Source organism: Dermacentor albipictus, chromosome 2 (genome assembly GCF_038994185.2).
Source record: "Dermacentor albipictus isolate Rhodes 1998 colony chromosome 2, USDA_Dalb.pri_finalv2, whole genome shotgun sequence".
In the NCBI taxonomy this organism is placed as follows: Eukaryota; Metazoa; Arthropoda; class Arachnida; order Ixodida; family Ixodidae; genus Dermacentor; species Dermacentor albipictus.
The window spans coordinates 86,116,170-86,143,580 of NC_091822.1; the positions used below are offsets into that span (position 1 = coordinate 86,116,170).

A 27,411-nucleotide genomic window follows, 5' to 3' on the forward strand; every position below is an offset into this window, starting at 1 on the left:
GTATGATCATATTGACACGTGTACTTATCTTTATCGGGCGACCACGTTTCGCCACTTAACAACTGTAATCGCACAGCGAGGGACGCGCCTGAATGTATCCGATGTTTCTGGAAAGTTATCGATGCTTCTACCCGGCTGTCTGTTGTCGCCGAACCTTGTGTTATCTGATTTCATCGCGTAACGCGAATGGTGTAGAACTCTGTGGAAAGCACGCGGGTCCAAACGATTAGTCTGGAACATTCGACGACTGCCCTATAAAAGCCGACGCGCTTGACCCGCTGATCAGATTTTCGACGATCGCCGACTGTGTTCGCCGCTTTCGTTGTGCTATAAGTGTAGCCTGTTTTGTGGGCACAGGTTCGCCCAATAAAAGCTAGTTTTGTATTCCACCGTACTGCTTCTTTCTTCGCCATCACTACCACGTGACATCTGGTGGAGGTGCTTTACGTCCATGTACCGGACGCCCCCAACAAGCCGTAATACAAGCCCGGACTGCAAAGACAACACCAGTGCCGTCCCGGAAAATCGAGCAAGCCGCCGTCTTCAACAGCTGCCCCCGGAGCACGGACTCCTACCTGAGAAGACCAAGAAGATTGTGGACAAGGCAACCCCAATGGCAGCCCCAGCATCCCCCATCGTGCTGCAGCAGCCCAGGGAACCTCCGACGTTCCGCGGATCAACATTCGAGGACGCGGAAAGCTGACTCGAAACGTATGAGAGGGTCGCTAAGTATAACAGTTGGGACAGCGACGACAAGCTGCGGCATGTCTATTTCGCATTGGAAGACGCCGCCAGGACGTGGTTCGAGAATCGGGAAGCCACCTTAACGACGTGGGACCTTTTCCGAAGCGGCTTCTTGCACACGTTTACAAGCGTCGTGCGAAAAGAGCGAGCCCAAGCTCTACTAGAAACCAGAGTGCAGCTGCCAAACGAGACGATCGCAATCTTCACGGAGGAGATGGCCCGTCTTTTCCGGCACGCCGACCCGGAAATGTCGGAGGAGAAAAAAGTTCGCTTCCTGATGCGCGGCGTCAAGCAAGACCTTTTCGCCGGACTTATTCGTAACCCACCGAAGACTGTGGCTGAGTTTTCTGCAGAGGCATCGACGATCGAGAAAACTCTGGAGATGCGCACCCGGCAATATAACCGCCAGGGGCACACGCCGCAGTATGCCATCCAAGGACTAGGTTCGGACGACCTTCAAGAGACCATCAGGGCCATTGTGCGCGAAGAACTGCGCAAGGTCCTGCCTTCGTCGCAGCCTCAAGTGGCCTCTATCGCCGACATCGTGAAGGAAGAGGTGCACCGATCCCTTGGAGTTCCTGAGGTGCAACCAGAACCACCGCAGCCGGAAGCAATGACCTACGCCGCCGCCGTCGCCCGCCGTCAAGGCCCCCCTGCGCGACCGCGCCAAGGTCCTGCAACACCGCAATTCCGTCGTCCACCGCCGCCGCCGCCGCCAGCGCGCCCACCCGTCGCCCAGCGCACCTATACGAGGAAGACGGACATTTGGCGAGCCCCCGACCACCGCCCGCTCTGCTATCACTGCGGAGAAGCCGGCCATGTGTACCGCCGATGCCCATACCGCGACATGGGACTGAGAGGGTTCGCCGTCAACGCGCCGCGTCCACAGCTTGGGGAGCGCCCACGTGACATTGCCGATTACCTAGCCGCCACTCAGTGGAACTCTCGACGACCGTCCCGTTCGCCGTCACCAGGCCGCTACCTGTCGCCGCAGCGCCGTCCATACACTGGCCCAGCCCGGGGCCGCTCTGCGAGCCCATACCCGGAAAACTAAAAGCAGCAACCGATGGAGGTGCGCTTGCTGTTCGTCGAACTGACGAAGATCCTCCGCCGCCGACGAAGACGACGAAGAGACCATCTCGACGACATAACGACACGCCGCAGTCCCGACGAAGTATGGAAGCCAAAACTACACCGACGAAAGACGACTTGACGACGCGACGTTCCAACCTCAGTTCAACACGACGCAGCCATGATCCAACGCCAAGACCTAACTGCAATGCCAGACAAAGAACAACCGACCTCGACGTGCTTCTCGACGGCCACGCAGCCTCGACGGCCCCACTAAGGCAGTGACGTCGCAGTCACTGCCTTAGTCGACACAGGGGCCGATTACTCCGTAATGAGTGGACACATCGCCGCCCAGTTGAAGAAAGTTAAGACCGCATGGGAAGGCCCTCAGATTCGCACCGCTGGAGGACACCTCATCACGCCGACTGGGATCTGTACGGCAAGAATAACCATTCATGACCGGACTTACCCTGCCACCTTCGTTATCCTCCAACAGTGTTCACGAGACGTCATTCTCGGTATGGACTTCCCGGACCAACACGGCGCAATCATCAACCTGAAGTCGAAGTCAGTAACGCTGTCGGAAGATAAAGCAATGCCGCCGGAGAGCCCTCGTAGTCACCACGCCTTGAGTGTGCTCGAAGATCAAGTGAGCGTCCCGCCTCGCTGCAGCATCGTTATTTCGGTCAGCACCGAAACACCCGCTGACGTAGAAGGCGTCATTGAAGGCGACCAACGTCTACTGCTAGACCATGAAATTTGCGTCGCAAGAGGGATCGCTCGACTGCATGGAGGGAAAACTGAAGTGTTGCTGACAAACTTCAGCCAGGAGTTCAAGCACATCAACAAGGGCACGACGATCGCGTACATCGAGGAAATTCTGGAAACAAGTAATGCGTTTGTCCTCTCGGATTCCGCCGCATCTACCCCGACGACCATGGTTCCCGAACCAGACTACGACATTAATCCAAATCTCCCTATGATTAAGCAACAGCAGCTCAGAAGTCTGCTCCGACGATACAAAAGCTGCTTTTCGACGTCATCGAGGATTCGACAAACACCAGTCGCCAAGCATCGCATAATCACCGAGGAATGCGCTCGCACACTCCGTCAGAGCCCTTACCGAGTTTCGGCGCGTGAACGTGAAGCTATAATAGAACAAGTCGACGAAATGCTGCGCGACGACATCATCCATCCGTCGAAAAGCCCATGGGCATCCCCTGTTGTTCTGGTAAAGAAAAAGGACGGAACCCTACGTTTCTGCGTAGATTATCGTCGTCTGAACAAGATCACGAAGAAGGACGTATACCCCCTTCCACGGATAGACGACGCATTGGATCGGCTCTGCAACGCTAAATACTTCTCGTCCATGGACCTAAAGTCTGGCTATTGGCGAATAGAAGTCGACGAAAGAGATCGCGAAAAGACCGCCTTCATCACCCCAGACGGCCTCTACGAGTTCAAGGTTATGCCATTCGGACTGTGCTCGGCGCCTGCAACGTTCCAGCGCGTGATGGACACGGTTTTAGCAGGATTGAAGTGGCAGACCTGTCTCGTATACTTGGATGACGTCGTCGTCTTCGCCGGAAATTTCGACGTTCACCTTAGGCGGCTGGCAACAGTACTAGAGGCCATCAGGTCATCAGGACTTACTCTGAAGCCGGAAAAGTGCCGCTTCGCTTACGAGGAGCTTCTATTTTTAGGCCACGTCATCAGCAAATCTGGAGTCCGCCCCGACCCGCAGAAGACAGCTGCCATAGCAAAGTTCCCACAGCCCATCGACAAGAAGGCAGTGCGTAGATTTCTTGGCATGTGTGCCTACTACAGGCGATTTGTCAAGAACTTTTCACGCATCGCTGAGCCGCTGACGCAGCTAACTAAATGCGACGTCGAGTTCAAGTGGGAAACGCCGCAGGCCGAGGCATTTCAAGAACTCAAACGACGCATGCAGTCGCCGCCCGTACTTGCGCACTTCGACGATCACGCCGATACCCAAATCCACACTGTCGCCAGTAGCCTAGGCCTCGGCGCCGTCCTGGTCCAGAGAAAAGATGGACATGAACACGTGATAGCTTACGATAGCCGGTCGTTGTCAAAAGCGGAAGGCAATTATTCTACAACCGAAAAGGAATGCCTCGCCATCGTTTGGGCTACAGCGAAATTTCGCCCTTACTTTTATGGCAGGCCATTCAAAGTCGTCAGCGACCATCACGCCTTGTGTTGGCTAGCGAATTTAAAGGATCCCTCAGGACGGCTGGCACGGTGGAGCCTCAGGCTACAAGAATACGACATCACCGTAACATACAAGTCCGGACGAAAACACTCAGACGCCGAGCCTATCCCGCGCCCCCATTGACCCGCCGCCGCAAGATGACGAGGATGACGACGCCTTCCTTGGAATAATAAGCGCGGAAGACTTCGCCGAACAACAACGAGCGGACCCGGAACTTAAAGGCCTCGTCGATTATTTGGAAGGGCACACCGACGTTGTCCCCAGGGCATTTAAGCGCGGATTATCTTCCTTCACGCTTCAAGACAGTCTACTCGTGAAGAAGAACTTCTCGCCAGTCCGCGCCAATTACCTTCTTTTTGTCCCGTCAGGACTTCGTACAGAAGTATTGCATGCCCTACATGACGATCCGACCGCTGGACACCTCGGATTTTCCCGGACACTATCGAGGATACAAGAAAAGTATTATTGGCCGCGCCTGACCGCCGACGTCGCCCGTTATGTCAGAACATGCCGAGACTGTCAGCGACGCAAGACACCGCCGACAAGGCCAGCCGGATTACTACAGCCAATCGAGCCTCCTTGCCGACCATTCCAGCAGATCGGGATGGACTTGCTGGGGCCCTTTCCGACGTCAATAACCGGAAATAAGTCGATCGTCGTGGCGACGGACTACCTCACCCGCTTCGCTGAAACAAAAGCACTGCCGAAAGGTACCGCAGCCGAAGTGGCGAAATTCTTTGTCGAAAACATCCTGCTGCGACATGGCGCCCCATAAGTCCTCATCACCGACCGAGGAACGGCCTTTACAGCGGAGCTCACCCAAGCCATTTTGAAATACAGTCAGACAAGGCACAGGAGGACAACGGCTTACCACCCGCAGACGAATGGTCTTACGGAGCGGCTGAATAAGACCCTCGCCGACATGCTAGCGATGTACGTCGACGTCGAACACAAGACCTGGGATGCCGTCCTGCCGTACGTAACATTCGCTTATAACACGGCGGTGCAAGAAACAACACAGATCACGCCGTTTAAGCTGGTTTTCGGCAGGAACCCGACGACGACGCTCGACGCCATGCTGCCCCACGTCACTGACGAAGAGAATGTTGACGTCGCTAGCTATCTCCAGCGCGCCGAAGAAGCCCGACAGCTCGCCCGCCTACGGATCAAGAACCAACAGAGGACCGACAGCCGACACTACAACCTCCGACGACGCTTTGTTGAGTACCAGCCCGGTGACCGTGTTTGGTTTTGGACACCGATACGCCGACGAGGACTCAGTGAGAAACTACTCCGACGCTATTTCGGACCCTACGAGGTCATCCGACGTATTGGCGCTCTGGACTATGAGGTCGTGCCAGACGGCATTTCGTATTCACAGCGGCGCCGCGCACGATCTGAAGTGGTCCACGTGGTGCGCCTTAAACCGTTTTACGGACGCTGACGAAATTCCTTATTTTCTTTTGTTGTTGTTTTCTTTGCTACGGGTGTTTTTATTTCGCTTGTATGTAGCATCGGGTCGATGCTTTTTAAGAGGGGGGTATTGACACGTGTACTTATCTTTATCGGGCGACCACGTTTCGCCGCCTAACAAATCTTATCGCACAGCGCGAGGCGCGCTTGCATGTATCCGAAGTTTCTGGAAAGTTATCGATGCTTCTACCCGGCTGTCTGTTGTCGCCGAACCTTGTGTTATCTGATTTCATCGCGTAACGCGAATGGTGTAGAACTCTGTGGAAAGCACGCGGGTCCAAACGATTAGTCTGGAACATTCGACGACTGCTCTATAAAAGCCGACGCGCTTGACCCGCTGATCAGATTTTCGACGATCGCCGACTGTGTTCGCCGCTTTCGTTGTGCTATAAGTGTAGCCTGTTTTGTGGGCACAGGTTCGCCCAATAAAAGCTAGTTTTGTATTCCACCGTACTGCTTTTTTCTTCGCCGTCACTACCACGTGACAATATGGAAACAATATCAAGGGTCACGGTGGCTCTTTCGCTCCCTACTGTGCTTAAGTTTCCAGAATGTGGCATCAAACTGAGCTGTTTCGTCGAAGCCGAAAGGGTCCTTGCTGGCCGTAACCTTACATTATTCGCTCTCAAGAATTTCAACGACGAAAGCGCGGAAATAATTGCGCCGGGCGTGCAAACATGCGGTTTCAGCAGAGGAATAGCCTGTCAAGTAAGCTGTTGGTTGAAAAAGACAGGCGTTTGTGTGTATCGGGCCTCTCTCAAAGGGTCATGCCTGGTGCGCGGCGTTGTTCTACTCCAACAAGTAAGACAATTGACTGCTTCGACCTCTAAAGGCAACCGTGCGCTGCGACACGTTTTGCAGTACATCACACGGCATCCCATAGTGTATAGGCAGTAAGCTCCTCTGACTGCTCTGCTTAAGTAACAGGCTTTGAAACCAACCGTAAGACCAACTTTGGTCATTGGTATGTGGCACTGGGCATGTGGCCGCGTTCAGTGAGACTTTTGCGATGCCAGCTTGGAGTGCTGGACACGTGCCATTTGGTGTGTGTCGCTCTTCGATGAGCCTCTTTGACGCCATATTAAATAATGGGGTATGTGTGTACGCGCCGCACTTCACTGACAATAAAAAAATTGTCATAGAACCTATGTCACGACGTCTGTCGACGGTAATGCGCTAACATTGAATCGGTATAGCGACGCAATGCATTTCCACCGTCGAAACGAGTTATGTATGAGGCATGTGCTGCAGCGGGATGCCGGTTTCGCGCTTCGCGTTGCCTTCTGGACATGCTGTGCCGTCTAGCGGCACTGCCGCGAAGTTCAAGCGTGGCCTCTGAGACAAGGGCGGCACGCCGGTGCCTCTGAAGGCTGGGAATTGCTCCATCGCTTGCCGCAAGGTCCGTGGCACGTACTCGGCGACCCAAGGTGGCTAGAGGCTGTGATCCAACTTTCTCTCTTAAATAAAACAAACTTGATTAAAATCCGTTGAGCGGCTTTTTCGTAAAGACAATCTTGCGTTTTACATACATTTGAGTAGCCGGCATCGGACATGGGCCAGAGCTGTTACCTCATGCAGGCTAGGTGACTATTTGTCACCACCCCCATTACACAGGCGACGCCAATAAATCATCACTTTAATCACGCAGATAGTTTACTTACGCTACCATTACTATGCCTCGTTAAAATGAATTAATGTTCCGGGAGCGTACGGTCGTAACAGAATTAGTTTTTGTTTTCGCAGAATAATGAAACTTCCGCTGGGGTGTACTAGTAAAGCACCTTCATTACATTGGTCGAGTTCTCGATTGAAATCGAGGTAATGAAAGAGCGTAATTTCTTAGACGTGAAACGTGTTCAAAATTGCTCATAGGGTGTCGCTTGCGAATGCCACTTTCATCAAAAGCGTATTATACTGATATGGCTGATATCACAGTCCTTTATTACTTTGTGTGTATATATATATATATATATATATATATATATATATATATATATATATATATATATATATATATATATATATATATATACACACAGTAAAGTAGACGCGCGTATGAAGCGTGAATATTTACTGTATTTACTGTACTGTACTGTATTTACTGAACTGTGAATATTTACCCGGACCCAGACTGCTTTTTTTCTGGTATACATACATATATATATATATATATATATATATTGTAACGACGCGGGATCGAAGAGTATGCGTAGCAGCACCCCCAAGAAACGCAATTTATCAGTCGTCCAAGGGAACAACAACGTCTTCTTCGTTTTCCCCGCTTCACCTAAAAACCCGCGCTACTTCAGCGTCGTCCCCACTGGCGCATACCTGCTGCATTATGGTTCTGCCAAATATAGTTGTGTCATTTGCTCCCCCTTTAGAAAAGATCATCGTCCCGATGATAGAGGCTTGGAAAGCAGCGGTAAAGAACTGCGCAGTCTTGTAAGTCCTCATAGTACGGCTTCATACGAAGCACGTGAACGACCTCGGGTAAATGCCGTCAGCGCTTTGAACAGTGCGAGCTGTCTGGAACGACTTCGTAGTTGATGTCACTGATCCGTCGGAGAACTATGTAGGGCCCGAAGTATTTGCGTAGGAGCTTTTCAGAGAGCCCACGCTGTCGAATAGGTGTCCAGACCCACACTTTCTCGGCGATGTTCTATGTCACGGCTTTGTGCCGAAGATTGTAGCGTGTGGCGTCACAGTCCTGTTGTTCGTGGATTCGCAGACGCGCAAGCTGCCTAGCTACCTCTGCTCGGTGTGTTATCTCTTCAGCACCCGTCTCGTTGTCGTCAAATTCATGAGGGAGCATTGCGTCTAATGTTGTTGTAACCTCACGGCCGTATACGAGACTGAAGGGCGTCTTGCGAGTGGTCTCTTGACGAGCCGTATTGTACGCGAAGGTGACATAAGGTAAAACCTCGTCCCAGTTCCTATGCTCTACATCTACGTACATGCTTATCATATCAGCCAATGTCCTATTGAGTCGTTCTGTCAGTCCGTTCGTTTGAGGGTGATACGCTGTTGTCTTTCCGTGGGCGGTACCACTTAGACGTAGAACGATATCTAAAAACTGGGCCATGAACGCAGTACCTCTGTCCGTGACGACTACTGCGGGAGCGCCATGCCTTAAAACGATGGATTCCAGAAAAATTCATGCCACTTCATCTGCTGTGACCCGTTGCAGAGCACTTGTCTCGGCATATCTGGTGAGATAGTCCGTGGCAACGATTATCCACCTATTACCAGTAGTAGACGTTGGGAAGGGGCCCAGAAAGTCCATGCCTACTTGTGTAAATGGTGTGGCCGGTACGTCAATAGGGTGCGCTAAGCCGGCTGGTTTGACGGATGGCGGTTTACGACGTTGGCAATCCAGACATGTCTGAACATAACGTTTAACGACCGCAGTAAGTTTCGGCCAGTAGTAATTCTGCCGAATCAGCGCCAATGTGCGAGTGTAGCCCAAGTGCCCAGCAGTCGGCTCGTTGTAGCAGGCGTGTAAGATTTCACGTCGAAGCGGTGATGGAACAACAAGTAAGTAGTTGCTACCGCTAGGCGAGAAATTCTTGTAGAGGACTTTGCGACGCAAGCAGTATGATGCCACCCCTCTTGCAAAGAGCCTTGGCACGCTGTTGGTTCGTCCTTCGAGGTAATCAATAAGCGGCAGCAATTCAATGTCATCCCGTTGCTGGCGCGAAAGATTGGCAGTATCCCCGAGTCCCAGAAAAACCGTGTCGTCATCATCTGGTGCTGCCGGGTCAACAGGAGACCGAGAAAGGCAGTCGGTGTCTGCGTGCCGTTTTCCCGACTTGTATGTAACAACAAAGTTTAACTCTTGGAGTCGAAGACTCCAGCGTGCGAGCCGGCCGGAAGGATCTTTCGAATTAATGAACTAACGACGGTGAAAGACCGACCATACAAATACGGACGAAATTTGAGAACTGCATATACCATTGCGAGGCATTCTTTTTCAGTGGTGGAGTAGTTAGCTTCGGCTCGGGATAGTGTTCTACTGGCGTAAGCAATCACTTTTTAGCAGTCACCCTGCCATTGTACTAGCACCGCCCCTAGACCGACATTACTAGCGTCTGTATTCAATATCGTCGGGGCTTCCTCATCGAAGTGTGCTAATACGGGAGGCGATTGCATGCGTTGCCGGAGCTCGTGGAATGCCCGCTGCTGGTCTTCGCCCCAAGTAAAAGACATATCTTCTCGAGTGAGCTGTGTTAACGGCCATGCGATACGCGATAAATTCGCAATAAATCGCCGGTAATATGCAGAGTCCCAGAAAACGTCGCACGGCACTTTTGTCTGAGGGAATCAGGAAATTAGCGACGGCGGCAATTTTATCCGGATCAGGTCGGACTCCTTGGCTACTGATGACGTGACCGAGGAACTGGAGCTCATGAAAACCAAAATGGCACTTCTCAGGCTTCAAAGTAAGACCGGTAGAGCGTATCGCTTCAAAAACAGTTTTCAGCCTTCGTAAGTATTCGTCGAACGTTGCGCAAAAGACAATCACGTCATCCAAGTACACCAGGCATGTTTGCCATTTGAGTCCTGAGAGCACAGTGTCCATTAGACGCTGAAATGTTGCTGGCGCCGAACACAAACCGAAAGGAAGTACCTGAAATTCATAAAGTCCGTCAGGCGTCGCAAAGGCTGTTTTCTTCGACCTGCCAATAAAAGCTTTTCAAGTCCATTGAGGAAAAGTAGCACGCGTTTCGCAACCTATCCAAGGAACCATCAATACGTGGCAGGGGATAAACGTCCTTCTTTGTAACCTGATTGAGCTTCCGATAGTCGACGCAGAAGCGCAGGCTACCGTCCTTCACTAAAACTACAGGTGTTACCCAAGGACTATTAAATGGTCGAATAACGCCGTCTTCCAGCATCGTCTTCACTTGTTTTTGTATTGCTTCGCGTTCCTTTGGGGCCACACGGTAAGGGTTTTGTCAGACGGGTCTGGCGTCGACATCAGTAATTATGCGGTGTTTGGTAAGTGGCGTTTGACCAACTCTTGACGTAGAGGAGAAACAGCCCTGGTACTGATTGATGATCTCAAGAAGACGGTTCCGCTCAACGGCCGTTAACGTCGGATTAACGTCTACAATAGGCGCAGCTGTGTGGATTGTAGAGGCCGACTCCTGCGCTAAGTGGCAGTCTTGTATTTCTGTCACTTCGTCGAAACAGGCGACAGCAGTGCCTCTATGTGTCGGCGCTCCTTACTAAAATTCGTCAGCAAGAGTTCGGCGCTTCCGTCGATTATATTGATAAGTGCTCTGGCAATGGAGACATCGCAATTCAGTGCTAGCGCACTGATGTGCTCAGCTACTCCAGTCCCATTTTGCAGGCTGTCACAGCGCACCTGTACGAGCGAGCAACTCCGCGGCAAAAGTATGACGTCGTCCGCGGCAATACGTAAGCGAGGTTGTTGTGGCTTTTCACGGGTGACATTATCCGAACTCGTGGCAAATGTGACGCTTCTGTCACGGATGTTAATCACGGCGCCGTACTCCCGTAGGAAATCCATGCCCAAATATAAGTTCTTTACAACACTCAGTAAGGATGACGAGGGTGACGACGATGGTTGAACCGGCGATTAAGAGTCGGGCCGTGCATTTTCCGACAGGTGTCATCAACTGACCTCTGGCGGTTCTTATGTTAGGCCCGTGCCGTGGTGTCTTCACCTTCCTTAGTTTGTCAGCGACTTGTAAGCTTAGGATTGATAAATAGGAGCCAGTATCAACCAGAGCGGCTATTTCGTGACCGTCAATGCAAACGATGAGCTCGGCGCTGACGATGTCAATTACGCATTTCGTACTTCTATCCGTCGTATTCGTCGTTGTGCTGGGCGTCTTTTTCGTTAATGTAGTCTTCACGTCGTCGTTCGTCGATAACGGGGGATGTGGAACAGTTCGAGTATTGGCAACCTCACCCCCGGAGGTCGCTGCGGCTAGTTTCCCCGTCGAGGGCTAGGCGATCTGTCCCTAGTGACGTCGGCAAAACTACGACGAGTCGGCGAATTGTAGCGCACCATAGATGGAGCAGGAGAACGTGGTCGGGACATCGTCGTATTTTGTGGCTGACTGTTCACACGAACGTCGTTGTAAGCGCGTCGACCGTAGTACGGAGAATAAGCGTAGTTGGCAGGAAAGCTTGGGTGTTGAACGGCGCGATAGTTGTTCCATTTGTGGCAAACTCTATAGACGTGTCCAGCTTCACCACAATAGTAGCACACTGGTCGACGGTCGACGGTGCGCTACAAATCCGTTTTCTGACGATGATAGTTCGGCGGTAACTCTCCATGGAGCCAAGGAGTGGCGTGCGCATTTCGAAAATACGGCGTTCTTTGTGCTGGCATTATCCGCGGGGTCGGTAGAGTCGACGAGGGTAACGATGTCGGCTCTGTTTGTGGCGTAGGTGGTGTAGTAGTTATGGGTGTCAACGGCGTTGAAGTCGCGTTGAGTGGACGGCGAACAGCCTCCGCATAAGTGAGGCGCCGCGGAACGTGCCCACAGTCTGGCGCTGAAAAAGCTTGCCGGACTTCCTCCCGGACTACATCAGCAACAAAAGATAACGCTGGCGTTGGTTCCGTAGGCGCAACCACAAAGCCGAGCTGCCGAAGCTCTTCTCGCACCATCTCTCGGACAACTTCACGCAGAGACATGTCGTTACTCGCAGCCAGTACGGAAGTGCTTGCCGCCGAGTTGCTCATGTCATGCTAGCGGTATCGTTGAAGCAGGGCCCGTTCAATGGCTGTAGCCTCTTTTGTGAACTGTGCCACTGTTGTCCGTGGATTTCTCACAAGGCCGGCAAACAGCTGCTCCTTCACTCCTCGCAGGAGATATCGCAGCTTTCTTTCCTCTGGCATGTGTGGGTCTGCCCTACGGAAAAGACGGGCCATGTCTTCCATGAACATAGTAACACTCTCATTGGGCTTTTGAACGCGGATTTCAAGGAGACGCTGCGCGTTTTGCCTCCTGCCGATGCTTCAAAAGGTATCCAGCAGCTGTGCGCGGAGGTCGTCCCACGTGGCAAAGCTCCTCTCCCGGTTTACGTACCACGTACGAGAATTGTCCTTCAAATAGAAATAGACACTCGAGAGTTTGTCCGCCGAGCTGGTCTTATGGTTATACTGGGCGACGCGCTCGAACTGGTCTAGCCAATCTTGAACGTCTTCAACGGCATCACCATGAAAGCTCTCCGGGATCATAGGATTCTGTAGTGTTACTTGAGATGGAGCTGCGGTGGCCATGTTATTTGTAGGAGGCAAACGATTTCTCGAAGTTTCTTGCAGGGGCTGGACTCAGGCGCTAAGCCTAGCAGGCGACGACTGAACAGGTGGACCGGTGTTTCGATGCGCGGTGGTGATTCCGGGCTCGATCGTCGGCTCCGCGAAGCGGTGCCAAGCATGAAGAATACCCAGCACCTCCGCTAGTGTAACGACGCGGGATCGACGAGTATGCGTAGCAGCACCGCCAAGAAACGCGCTTTATCAGCCGTTGTTGTTGTTGTTGTCCTGAGTGGCCGTGGCACATACCCACAGTGGGGGATTGGCCAAGAATCGGGCGGTTTAATTAGGTGCCTAAAATAATAATGATAACAAGGGAGCTAACAATTTAGGCGTGTGAGTTTAAAGGTAAACGTTGTGTGTTTGGTGAAAAAAGGAAATAATCAGATGAAAACCGGGTATAAGATAATAATAATAATAATAATAACAATTAATAAAAGATAAGAAATAAAAGAAAGCTATGGTTGGGAGGGAGAACGATCAATCTAACATGGAAATCGATTAGTTTCAATGAGGTAATACCAAGGGAACAACAACGTCTTCTTCGTTTTGCCCGCTTCACCTAAAAACCCGCGCGACTTCAGCGTCATCCACACTGGCGCATACCTGCTGCATTATGGTTCTGCCAAATATAGTTGTGTCAATATATATATATATATATATATATATATATATATATATATATATATATATATATATATATATATATATATATATATATATATATATATATATATATATATATATATATATATATATATATATATATATATATATATGCAGATGGCGCCATTGTCACGCCGCGCAAGACCGTAATTGGCGCTCAATTTACCGTCTCGCTCGGCATTCACAAAGGCGTAAGTCGCCATACACACTTGAATGTGTGCGGTGCCTCCGCGTTCGACACGCAGGGTGCGGAAACTGCGTAAGACAGCGGGATGCCAATTCGCCTCCTCGGCCTTCGACCGCGGTGGTTCCACTAAGAATAGGGAGTGACCTAAATTGCAAGATTAATCTATAGGACTCCTGCTAACTATATCGTAGACTAAGTACGTAAGCTTTGTAAAACCAAAATAAGTACCGTATATACTCGAGTAATAGCCGCATTCGTGTAAAAGTGGGACCCAGAACTTTGCAAAAAAGATCCTCCCAATGCATATGAAAAAATTATACCTATATAAGCCCACCATTGATTCTTTAGGACGTTGGCAGTGTTATTTCTTGTGTAGTTCGAGAATTCCGAATAGTCTTTTTTTTCTTAAATCAGTGACAAGAGAAGGCAGCCGTGCCGGGTTTTCGGCTTCTCCAGGTGGCAACAGCACAGCCTCCGAAATTTAGTCGCTGCCTCCGAGACGCTGCCGTCGCAGGTCTGTGGGGCGTCACTAATTTGTGCAGCCCGCAGAGGACGTGCCACGACAATAGCCAAGAATATAGAAAGCAAATAAAGCTCACCAAATAATAAAGTACCACCGAAATTATTTACGAAAAATAAATGTTCTGTCTTTTTCAACGTGTAATGGCTAGAGCGCCAATTTTCACCGCAAATCTCGGAAAGAAAGAACACCTGCGGCCATTACACGAGTATATACGGCATACCAAGTGCGTACGGCTGCGTCATTTCTGCACCCAAGTGACAATGCACCATCTGTAGCAAGCAACAAAATGTTTCATATACCTTATTGCGGCTGCGTTTTGATGCAAGTACCCGAATTTCGCTTTTGTTGCGAAGGTACTCGAATGCAATGTCACAGGAATAACTTAGTATCTAACTCGCATCCGCGTAGCCCACTAAAGGAAAGGTGTCGCATTATGCAGAGCCGTACACGTGAACCTCTAGACCACAATTTCAGATTCCTGCTATCAATGACCTATTGGCAAAATTGAAGGATTAATTGTCTTCAGTCTCACAAATATGTTTATGTTCACTGTGAACTCATGGCCGACGTTGTCGTACAAGAAAATATGTTATAAAACAACAGTGAATAGTGGGCAGGTGGGTGTTGGATAATACTTCGGGCTATTTTATTCTCTGCTCTCTTGAACGCCTGCCTATAAAGACAAATTTGAAAAGAGTGCAGTATACTATACCTCGAATGCGTTGCTTAAGTTCCATAAGTCCTCGCTGCTTCTTTCAGCCTTCATCAAAAGTACACTCGATTGTTAGTAATGGGTAACAAACCTTGCCTTTCGACTAGCTATTCGTATTTTTTTACAGTGAAGCTCTAGACCTCTACCGTCCAAGGAAATTTTTGCGTCGCCGTTGTAAGCAAAAAGACTCCCCATACGTTGGCCGATCCCGGATATAGTGCAATGCCGGGCCGACCCGCGGCGGAGGTGAAGCAGGCGCTAAGCACTCCACATATGTGTGCCGAGCCCGAAGATAGTGCAATGCCGGGCCGACCCGCAGCGCAGGTGAAGCAGGCCTCAAGCACTCCCCATACGTGGGCCGATCCGGAAGAGAGTGCAATGCCGGGCCAACCCGCAGTGATGGTGAAGCCCGCGTTAAGCACTCCCCATTCGTGGGCCGACCCCGAAGGGGGTGCAATACCGTCCCGACCCACGGCGGAGGAGAACCAGGCGTTAAGCACTCCCGATACGTGGGCCGATCCCGAAGATAGTGCGATGCCGGGCCGACCCGCAGCGCAGGTGAAGCAGGCCTTAAGCACTCCCCATACGTGGGCCGATCCGGAAGAGTGTGCAATCTGGGGCGACCCGCGGCGCCGGTCAAGCAAGCGTTAAGCACTCCCCATACGTAGGCCAATCCCGAGGATAGTTCAATACCGTCCCGATCCGCGGCGAAGGGGAAGCAGGCGTTAAGCACTCCCGATACATGGGCCGATCCCGAAGGTAGTGCAATGCCGGGCCAACCCGCGCGGAGGTGACGCCCGCGTTAAGCACTCCCCATGCGTGGGCCGGCCCCGAAGGTAGTGCTATACCGTCCCGACCCACGGCGGAGGGGAAGCAGGCGTTAAGCACTTCCCATAAGTGGGCCGATCCCGAAGATAGTGCAACGCCGGGCCGACGCGATGCAGACGTGCAGTTCGCCATTAAGGGGCCAACATACACCACTTCTCTGGTCGTCCTTCTTCACAGAGTGGAAGAGCACTGAGTTTTTGTTTTATACTGATCTAACTGCTAAATATGACATGCTTCCAAACATCTTTAGTCGTCCTTCAATAAACGAGTCTGGTATTGAATGATTCTTCAACTCTGTACACTTTTGATTCGATTATTTATGTAAGCTGTGTGTCTTTCCATTCATGTTCCGGAACACCAAACCTGTTGTTCTACCTATTGTTCATTCCACTCCTCTCAGAGCCTGAAAAAGGCTCACAGTATTATGAAATAAATAAATAAACTCACGAGAATATCAAGTTTGCCGAAGTGCTTCGCCGTCTTCAGCACCACATTTTCGACATCGCTTTCCACCGCTACGTCACCGGGTACGACCAGCACCTGGAATGGATTAAGAAGCGAAATTCTAAAGCAGAACCGAGTTGACGAACACAACAAAATTTGTGTTGTTCAGTCGCTGTGTCATATCTTTGCCCTGTTGTGTCCCTCATTTGTTAGTTGTGTTGTTCTGTTCCATTGTCCTGTGGCATTCTTGCTTAGTCCTGTCATCCTGCGCGCTCGTGCTGTTCACTTAAATTCTTTTATTGTCATGTCGTCCAGTTTCGTCCAGTTTCGTCCAGTAATCCTGTTGTATTGTGTTTACCTATTGCACTGTTCGGATGTGAGGTTCTGTAGCCTTGTTTTATAAGCACTTTGGGTTCTGTGGAAGCAATTTTAGTCGTGTCGCGTAGTCGTCTCCTCGTTTCTTGGACCTCTGAGCTCTGTTGCGTTTTATTGGCAGGTTCGTATAAATCTGTGACACTGCTGCGAGGCGCTTTGCACCACAGTAGCAATGAAAATTTTAATTCTTTGAATATATTTAATGTGCCAAACAACAAACATCCGCAATCCAAGAAAATGTGGTCTAGAGTGTCTGATAAAAAATAATATAAAATTTATTGCATTCGCAGTTTGGTTCCTGCACGTGCAGATTTATTGCGCAATAAGTGCGTGCCTCTTCCGAGACAGCACCTGAAACCGGAAAGAATGACCATTAGGGTATACTTGCAAAAAAAAAAATAGATATAAGTGAAACCTCGTTATAACGAACAGTTAAAAATTCGGAAATTAGTTCGCTATATCCATAATTCGTAATATAAAATTTCGTAAAAAATACATGCAAGAGGAGCAAAATTCAATCAGAGAAGGCACAGCAACTCGAACGATGCTTACTTGGGTCACGTTCATTTATTTACGCACAAAAAACTGCGTTATCGCGGCCGGCTTCTTTGTGTTGATCGCATACCGTATCACGCCCTGTTCCACAGTTTGCAAGCACTCAACAAGGGCAAACCCACTGCCCTCAATAGCACTGCACGTTGAATAATCTCGAGCATGGTCTTTGACGTCAGTGCCACTCTTTTTTTCACATTCATCGCCATCACAGCACTACACACACCCGCGCACCGCACTCGACACGACCACCGAAAGAGCCTCCACACAACGCTACGACGGCCACGCCACTGCTAACACCAAAACGCAAAAGCAACATTCGATCACGCCGCTGCTGAAGCGGCGCTGTTAGCGGTTGTGAGATGCGGACGATTTCTTTGGCTGTCAACTCTCGATGACGACGTGGCATCTGTGGAGCTGTCAGCGCCTGCGAGGTAGTCCTGAACGTTTGCTGCGCCGCATAACACAACTGTAGTGCAACGAAGCCTGCCGCCTACTAGTAAAGGGAGGTAGGGCTTGGCGTCGCGAAGTTCGTTATATCCGTTTTATGCCAAACCGCGTTCGCTAAAGGAAGTTAAAAATACATGTGTTTGACAAAAATATTTCGGAAGAGTTCGATATATTCAATAATTCGTTATATGCGTGTTCGTTATACCGAGGTTTGACTGTACTTGTCAGGCAAAAGTGCATTATGGATGTGTGTTCTTTATGAACATAGCTCCACACCCTGGCACGTAAGATAATAATATACCTAATTTCCTTTGTAAGAAATATTTCAAAATGGATGTTAGTTCCTCACGCGGAGCTAGCGAACATTTTCCTTCTACGCTACTATACAGTCGTTGACGGACATAATCATTTATTAGGATTTATTTTGTACTCAAATAAAGACGGCGAGATACATACGCATGGCTCTGCCCCGACCACGACGTCATTCTCTCTTCTATTTCGGAGGTTTACTTGCTTGCAAGAAATTCACGGAATAAATTAAGCAGCGCTCCCCCCTCTCCCCCCCCCAAAATGAAGAAACAAAGAAAGAGAAAAAGCACTGACTGGTTGTATGAATGACGTATGCCTTCTCAACATGTCAATTTTTTCCAGCTTAGGCATCATCGTCGCTTTGCTCGAAACAATTCGTAACATTTGTAGCTTCTAAAACACTTCCCTCCTCCTTAAAACTTAGCACATCTTATTATTTCGTCGCCTAACACTTCGCTTTAATATACGAATAAATAAAGATGAACATGACGGCGAACACACACAACCAAATAGAACATTAAGTTCGCAACGCGTTGTCCGGTGGAGCTGAGAAGCTGATACGGCCTGAGAAAAACGAACAACACAATTCAGAATCATGTCCATCCACCTCATCTGTAATGTCGTCTGCACTGCAAAGTTGTTCTGAAGTTTGTGAAGAACCAGCGAAAGCGTGCGCAAGTATTCTTACTCATTATTTTTCTAAGAATGTACATAAATGAAGTGCATTAGCTGCATTGTTTTTCTTTCCCTTGTTCAAACTTAAACGATCACGTAGACATATTCAACACGGCGGGCAGTGTTGTCTTCGATGGAAAGTAGATGCGTGGCCCTGGTGCTTCCCCTTCTCTTTTCATTTTATTCTGCATATTTTCTTCCCCCGTGTATGCCTTTCTATTTTCTTCTTTTAGTTTCCGTTGAGCGTTCTGTGTTCGCCGCCCCTTCCTTGTCGATCTTTCCTTCCACAGTCGTTTTTCAGTTTGTGCCCGTCGCTACTGTATTCTTCCTCCTTTATACGTTGTCGTCGATAGACACCGCAAGCATGCCGCCATCTGCTCAATAGCTAGCCCCTCGTCTGATGTTCCCGCCCGCATCCAGCTCTCCGCTCGTGGACGAATCGGTTCTCCATTTCAAACGAGCACAAGCAGGCAAGTGTGTGGCGTTCGAAAATGGCGACAGTGATTTACGAAATGATAGGTTAAACTAAATTCCGTCATCTATATGGTTTCCCTTGCTTTCCAAGGACAGCAACGCGCAGCACGGGAGTACGAACGCAAGATTACACTAACAATGCGAGCCCAATGTTGTCGTGGTTCTTCTGGCGCAACAAAGTAAATGGCACGCGCACGACTAATCGCATGCACTATATTTGTAGCATCAGGGACTGCAGGATAGCACAGGCAATATAGATATTTTCGATTAACGTATACGTAGACACGTGATGCTAATAAGTACATCATTCGCATTTATGAAGATTTTTCAACAAAAATTCGATCACAGCTTTTAATCATTATGATAAGATTAATATTTGCATTGCAAAGTGTTTAAAGAGTAAAAATGTAAACGTTACTGTGGTTTTATATCCTCTTTTACATTGCTCCAACATCGGAAAAAACCTTATATGCTTCTCTTGCATTGTTACTAGTTCAAGCTTGTTGCGGTGTCCTACTATTATGTCTATACTAGGGCAGGTTATGTTGTCGTATAGCAAGGTTGTGTCTTTACTGCGAACAGTTATTAAGTAATTAGGTTATTAAGTATTATGTAATATTGTAACGTTTCCACGCAAGGTGGTAATGCCGTGTAGTAACGTTCTGTCATTACTACACCAGGTTGTGTTGAAACAAAAAATTTGTAGTGGCTACACAAGCCTGTGTCTGTACTGCACAAATTTGTGCTGCTACAACATAAATATCTGTTGCGTTTTTGAGCTTTACAGGCGCGGTGTCAGCAGAGGGAGATCAACAGCACTGCACCCGCTCATTGTGCGACTCCGACGAATACTAGAAAGGACCAGATCGATCTACAGAATGTTTACTGTGATCCGATCTGATCGTGCATGGGACGTGTTTCAGGCTCGAACCAACGGTTTAGAAAAGAGAACTGCCTCACAAGCACCTTTTGTCGAAACGTTCCGTCAAGCCATAGACGTCTTTACGACGACTGTTCATCTTTTCATTCCTGCCGATTTTGCTTTTAATGTGTGTGCTATATTGTTTTATAGGTTTAGGACAATCCGCAAAACAAGAATAAGCGAAACGCGGGAGCCAGCGTTTCGACAAGTGGATTTGTATTTTTCAAGATTTTGGTAACGCAGGGCAAGAAACAGATGGTTTTTAAGTACATTAATCTGCATTAAGTAATGAAGCTCCACTTCCCCCTCCGCAGAGTTACGTAAGAAGATAAAGGGGCACTATGGTAGCCCTTACTATGCTGTCTTCGGAAACCCCGCTATCTGACTATCCGTAGCGGAGTCAGTTCTAAATGGTGAAAAATGACACCACAGGACGGCCAAGCAGCATTAGAGCACAACAGAAAGGAAAAAATAACTGTAACCTCCCACGTGCACCATTAGCGCATAATTTGAGAAAGACAGGAAAACACGCAAACGTGAATGTTGTATTTTTGGCTCTTCAATAATTTTTCTCAATGTGTTCAAAAGTAAATAAAACAGCAAGAAAGCCAATGGCCTGCTGCATAGGGCACGAAAACCGTTTTTTGAAAAACTTTGTTGAGAGTGTTGTTCATTTGGCCCCGCTGTTCTATGGAAAAAATATCTAGGACACACAGGCAAATGCATAAATGAGAGAATAAAAGAGTGTAACTACAACGTACATAAAGCGATTAGTCACTGTCCGGCTTACAGTGTGGAGCGCACGGACTTGTGTTCATCGTATCGGCGTATGGGACTGCCTTGCGACACGACCAACCAGCTGCTTTTTTCTGTAGCCTACTCGTCTATCGTCATGAGTGTGCTTGAGGCAATACTTGGCTTTTGCAGTGCGACGCAACTAAGAGCGCGGCTGAGAACCCCACATTCGCTTCTTATGTTTTATCTTGCCGCCTTCTCCTTTCCTCTCTCTTCATCTTTTTCTCCCCACACCCCTTTCCCCGTGTAGTGCTGTTGAGGTGTCCTCCTGCGAGAGACAGTTGCGGCAGTGCACTTATCTCTTTCATCCTCTTTAAAGTCACTTCGCGCACACACACGCCACCTAGGTATCCAAGGAAGAGATGTTGGTTGCACTCCCATATTTTCAGGCACAAACATGATAGAAAAAAACACAGCAAGAATAACTACAGGAACAATTGAAGCCACGGGAACAGTACGCCTAAAAGAAAATTGTATTATTATCCCTTCTCTGAACTCTCCCAAAAACAACTACATTTTTTTTACTCACAATTAACACCACACGTAGTGACACAAGCCGATGATAGATAGATAGATAGATTTCACGATAGATAGCGATAACTGCATCACGTTATGTTAGTCATATTTCGTTAGATTTTTTTTTTTGCTGTCACGGTGCATATATGCCCACACGAAAAAATAAAAATCAGTTGTATACAACGGAGCGCCGTCTTTATGCTTTCTTCGTCTTGTGCTCCGGGAATTTTGCGCTGTACGCCTAATTTCGCGCCATGAACAATCTAGCCCTAGCGGCAGGCGTAGAATCTTAACTGGTATTTTCCTGGTTTCATGTTTGAAAAATATCGTCGGCGTAAGGGACATGCAGAAAATAGGTTTGATAACCTAACAATTAACACAGGTCATCGCTCTTTAATTGTCGATCAGTTCTGATTTGCTGGTTTAAAATCAGCTATCAGAATTCACAATCGCACTAAGATCAAACAAAATCGTGGTAGATATCGCTGGGTTCCACGCAGCATTTTCGTCCCGGTTTCATGGCTTGCGGAAATAAGCCTTTAGCTCGGCAAAACCGTCTACTTGCCTTGTCTCGAGGAAGTCCCTGTGCGCAGCAAGCCTCAGCCACTCTCGCTAGATTTGCTGTGTTCCGCCCAGTCAGTGACAGCCAACATCCAAGGGAGGCAAAGTGCTTAGCCGTGCATTCGCCAATTCCAGCCGAGGCACCTGTCGTTCGCAAAAGGATTGCGACGAGTGCACAGTGTACACAAAAGTGAATACCAGTGAGGATCAGGTAAAACTATACAATTCGTTAGCTGCAATACAAAATTGGTGCAACAAATGTGGGATGGAACTGAATGCAACAAAATCTACCAGTATCTCCTTCACACACAAGAAGAATGCGATTCTGTTTATATACACAACAAACAATATACCACTAAGAAAATTTGATGAGGTCACATATCTCCGGGTCACTCTTACAACGAAATAAATAGGGAAGCTCATATAAATAACATGTTTGACATGGCGTTAGGTAAACTACATTTCTTGAGAAGTAAACTAAAACATACCTCGTAGTATTAAATTAAATGCATACAGAACCCTCATCAAACCCGCTTTAGAGTATGCTGACATTATTTGGGCCCCGCACCAGAAAGATTTAACCGACAAATTAGAACGCATAGAGAACTTAGCATTGAGATTTATCTATTCACAATATTGGCGTCAAACGAGCATTACGTACCTGAGCGTCAAGGCTAACGCTCTACCCCTGGCTCAACGTGGAGTAATTTCCAGATTAAAATTTCTATACATGCTTTATCACGGCTCCAATCGAATATCACAAGCAACATACATTCAAGCACCATTCAGACTTTGTGCCCGAAGGAATCATGATTAATCAATACAGGACCATCGCAGCCGTGATAACGCTCACAAGTACTCTTTATTCCCACACGCCATATTCCATTGGAACATGCTACCCTCTAGTGCCGTAAACTCCCCATCTGCCAGCGCATTTATTGAAAGCATTGAGAATCTGGAATTCGAATGGTGATAAGCAACTGAAGTTACCTGTATTTCGTATGCAGCCTCTTGTCGATGCATACTTATGGTAACTGTTGTTTTTCCTGCTTCACAAACCACTCATTTAAGCAGGGTGTATGTATTTATTGAGTATGTTCATTTTTGTGCGTGCTAATGCTCTTTGTTTTGAACACAGTAGTTTCACGCTTTTCTCTCTTTTTTGTATTGTATTCCATGTTGTAACCACTCCTGCATGGGACTGACGAGCGCCTGCAGTATTGTGAAATAAAATAAATAAATAAAAGGAGAGCACACTCTGAGAAAACTGACCCTATGATAACTTCCACTAGAAAAGGCTATATCAAAGACAATTACACAAGTGGACTGATGAATGTCAGCTCGTGCGTGTGAGGGCGTTTCATAGCTCCTTATGTTCGTGAGCATAGATAACTTGCCTTCTATGACCACGAAAATAACTTTTACACAATGTTTCACTGGTCTTGCGTCAAGTCAAAACCTCAGTAGGCGCCGACCCAGAAAAGCATGAGCTGCGAACAAAGCCTTTACCACCCTTGAGAATCTTGTGACGTAATATTTTAGCTTATGCTTGAATTTTCAAAGTGGTTACAGAATTCCGGAGAAATTTACGTTGATCTGGTAATAATGCTGAGAAGAGCACTGTAACCGCATCTACCTGCTCTACTTTACCAAGTTTATCACATTATCGATGAGCACTTAATAGCGTTAAGATACTAACAAAGATTTTTTAGGGCTCTCAGCAGTACTTGAACGAAAAATCCTTGTTTTTACACAGTTGCACATCAAGATGTTTTCTTGTATGTTTGTAGTGTACCCTAAATTTAGCCGGTAATCGTAGAAATGGAAAAGTGAAGCGGCTATCGCGTATAGCGCCACGTGCACGTGCCGGACGGACATCAATCACTTGATCATTTTCACATGCTCTGTGCGTATGTTCACACGTCACTGAACTCCTGAATCTAGTGTTTGGGAACAATAAGTCTTCATCTCGATGACAACGTATGCCAATAGGTAACGGTAGATATTTGTCACCAAAAAACGTTGAAGCAATGGGCCGAAGTGACTGTAACTGTCTGAAGTTTAAAGGAAACAATCCCTCTAGAAAGAGAAAAAAAGAAATTGACGTTCCAAGAGTGATATGTGCCTCTTGTCCACAATAAAAGCGATGACTAACATTCAAGCCTGATACATTGGAATAGATGGCACTAAGATATGAAGTGTAGCAGAAAGAGCATGTGAGAAACCGAGGCCAACCGAACGCTTTCTGAAACGCGCGAAATACCAAACATTACGACGAAGGCTGTGATGATTCAGCGATAAAAGCGAGAGGAATACGTTAACATTGCCCAGAACCTCTTTTTGGTGCTGGAATCATGATTTATGCCGCGTTCAGACTACGTGCGCTACGTAGGGATCGTTCGCACGGATCGTAAGCGTAAACGCAAAAAGCGCAACTAGTTTGGTCACAATACTGTTGCATTGAGCGGAAAGTACGCAACAATCGCAACCAGCCTGGGCGTAAATGTTGGAGTACCCGCTACTTTTACGACAGGCACATGTACGACTGTTACGACGCCGCCAATTCACGAAGCAGTTTCAGGTTGCATCTTCCGGCCACGGAGCTTCCGGCCTCCCCAGATTCTGCGTTTTTTCATTCGGTGGTCGCCATCCCAGCAATCCGACGTAGCACCGTTGTTCTTTGCGTGTCTATGCGGTTTGACGGTCTTATTATGCTGTGCGTGGTCGTGGCTGGTGATGATACTAGCTTCGCAAGCCTTTGCGTGACTCCCATCCCAGCCATACGGCGTTGTAGCGCTGTTTCTTGCTGCTGCTGCCGACGCCATTCGCGTTTTCCTGGGTTCGCGCCGAATGCGCACGGTGTCCCTGAGTACACTGCGGTTTTCCGGTCTCATTGTGTTGTGCACACTGCCCGTGCCTAGTGATGATGCTAAGTGAGGAAGCTTCTTCTCTGTGGAGTGATGAATTACTAATTAAAGACATGCGACGGAGGCCGATACTCTATGACCAGCGCCTGAAAACTTTGGGCTTGAAGAGCCTCGACCTGCGCTAACAGCCGCTTGCTGATCGTCGCCATGTTGAAAAATGCTAAACGCGGCTGTCTCAGAACGGCGATTGGCCAGTCGTAAAAACATATCTTATCGAAAGGCTCAATGTGAACATAGGCGGTTGCTAGCTGCGTAAACAGTCGTTCCAGCAGTTGCGCAAATTGCAATAAATACCGAACCTATATCGGATGCGACTGTAGTCTGAACGCGGCATAAGACCATCTTTACCACATTGCAAGGAGTTCTTCAGGAGCTAACTCGACGCATGTCCTGCGAAGTGCAACTGACGGCGGCCTGGAGTCAGCTAGCGTCATTTGTGATTTGTATAGAAATGTATACCTCGGCTAAATGACCAGCTTTTTACACTGCCCATGAGCTTTTTCCTACTTTTAGACTCGTCATGCTAACATATTAATAAACATTATACGCCACCTTCAAAGAATAAATAGAGAGTATGCTGACTCTATTGCGTCAACCTTCTGTCACCACAAAGAAACCTTCACCGAACATGACCTCCACTCCACCGCCAGTTTTGATTCACTGAAACTGAACAAATGAGGTTCAGCAGATATGGTCGCATCACGAAAGTCAATACACCCTTCTCATTAAAATGCTTGCTTGAATCAATTCTTTATAGAAAACATGAATAAGTATTTGGCGGCTCGCTCAGCTGCGTTTAATGTCTCCTAATTAAATCAAAATAAAAATGGATCTGCGTAGGTTTACAATTGTGTGTGAAGATGGAATTGAGGGAGAGAGAAAGAAAGGCGAAGAAACTGCTGTGATGTAAACAAGAGGGTATCTCCGGTTGGCTACCCTATACGAGAGAAAGAGGAAAGCGATGCGAAAATCAACAGAAAAAGAAAAACAAACACACAATAGAGAACTGTTTCTCTGGGCACCATCACAGCTTGCGAAGGTGTTACATAGTGTTACACAGTGTAAACGTCTCATGAATAGCTACGCCACACAGTGCACAGTCACAACTTTTCACACAGCTTGATGTCGTTTTAATAAAGCAGCAATTCGTGCTAATGTTCGTGTAGGCCAGTTACCAAGAATGCTGATTTCCGTGAGTGGGCGCTTGTCCAGTTGGTCTAGCGTGTCTGAGAGGGCTGCTCTTTGTGAGTTGTGATGAGGGCATTCGTAAAGGAGCTTCGCGATCGCTTCGTTGCAACAGCAGAAGTCACAAAGTGAGCTTTTGGGTATCCTGATCAGAAAGGAGTACGCATGTGACGCTACCCCGAGCTAAAGACGGACTAGAGAGGTGCAGTCACGTCCTGGAAGGTCGAGTTGAATACGGAGCTGTAGATACGGTCAAGGGCACGAAGTCATGCACTAGTGAAGTCGGAACAATTCCATTGATACAATGTTAAATTACGCACAAGCGCGGAAAGCTTTTTCGGTTCCACGGCTCTACAAAAAAGAACGGCAACGCAGTTGACGCCGTCATGGGTAGACGGGGCAGCCGCGTCCGCATGATCATGATAGTTATTAGGCAACCGCTGATACATGGTGTCCTTCGCCAACTACTCTACGGTGATCTTCTCTGATCTCTGCGACGAGCTGTTCATGTGATCCGTGACAGAGTGCGGAGGCTAAACCTTGGGGGCTGCCTTAGTATCACAGAATATTGACCGTAGATGGGGTGCTTCCTTCTGAATGAAATGAATAGCCCCATGGAGGAATACCAATTCAGGAGCTGTCGTTGATGATACATGTGAGGTTTTTAGCTGTATTTGGCGGATTTTTCCGGTATCGCCATCAGGGCAAATGAACTTGCAGGTGTGACTAAACCATTAGTGTAAACATCTAAGCAGCCGCTGTGCACCTATGGCCTAATGTTGACTGTTTCAGGGCAATCGACGGCATGGTGGGTGTATCACGTTTGTGCAGGCACCACAAATGCGAGGGTGGTGTTAGTGCAGGAATGTAGTCGATAGCAATAAGGTAGGATGGGCCACAATTGTATGAGTAAAAGTTATGTGTCACCTCTCTCCAGGTGAAGAAGCAAGGTGGTGAGAACGTAGTCGGGCAACGTGCCGAATATATGCCATGAGAGCGTTGGTGGCTATGTACGTTGATATTGGGTGTTATAACGCTATGACAATCATCGCCCCTGCAGACGTACACCTCGGAAGACCGACACACGTCTTTAGGGCTTGAGTTTGTATTCATTGGAGTGCGCATATGTTTGTTTTCTAGGTGTTGCCTAACGCAGAGAGACTGTCTTGCGAACACGAGGAACGTGGCATTATAAATCTACAGCATTGACCGCACTGATGTGCTCCATGACTTCCCGCCCACAAAGTTGAGGAGGTGTGTTATTGCAGTTTACCTACTATGAAGCTATGAAGCGTGCGGGCTCCATGATACATCGCGGTCGAAAATTACACCTATAAAATTGTGTTTCCGTGCGTTTGCAATTGTTTGGTGATTGAAATTTACAGAGTAAGGCCTCATTGCTTTGAGAGTAAATGCAACAAAGCAGCATTTCTTTGCAAACAGCTCTAAATTTGATTTCTGCAAGCAAAAAGATGTTAACGTAACTGCCTTT

The 27,411-nt window shown here is 48.1% G+C and overlaps 1 protein-coding gene across 2 annotated transcripts in view; it reads right to left on the reverse strand.

Moving 5' to 3' along the window:
• LOC135900994 (meso-2,3-butanediol dehydrogenase-like) overlaps positions 1-27,411 on the reverse strand; it is a 387,488-nt gene that overhangs the window by 50,373 nt on the left and 309,704 nt on the right. For both annotated transcript variants that reach the window (XM_065430620.2, XM_070533722.1), the window contains 2 exons: positions 21,812-21,951; positions 16,182-16,274 (listed from right to left, as the gene is read on the reverse strand). In XM_065430620.2, coding sequence (XP_065286692.2) covers positions 16,182-16,274; positions 21,812-21,951 — 233 coding nt within the window. The remainder of the gene's footprint in view (positions 1-16,181; positions 16,275-21,811; positions 21,952-27,411) is intronic.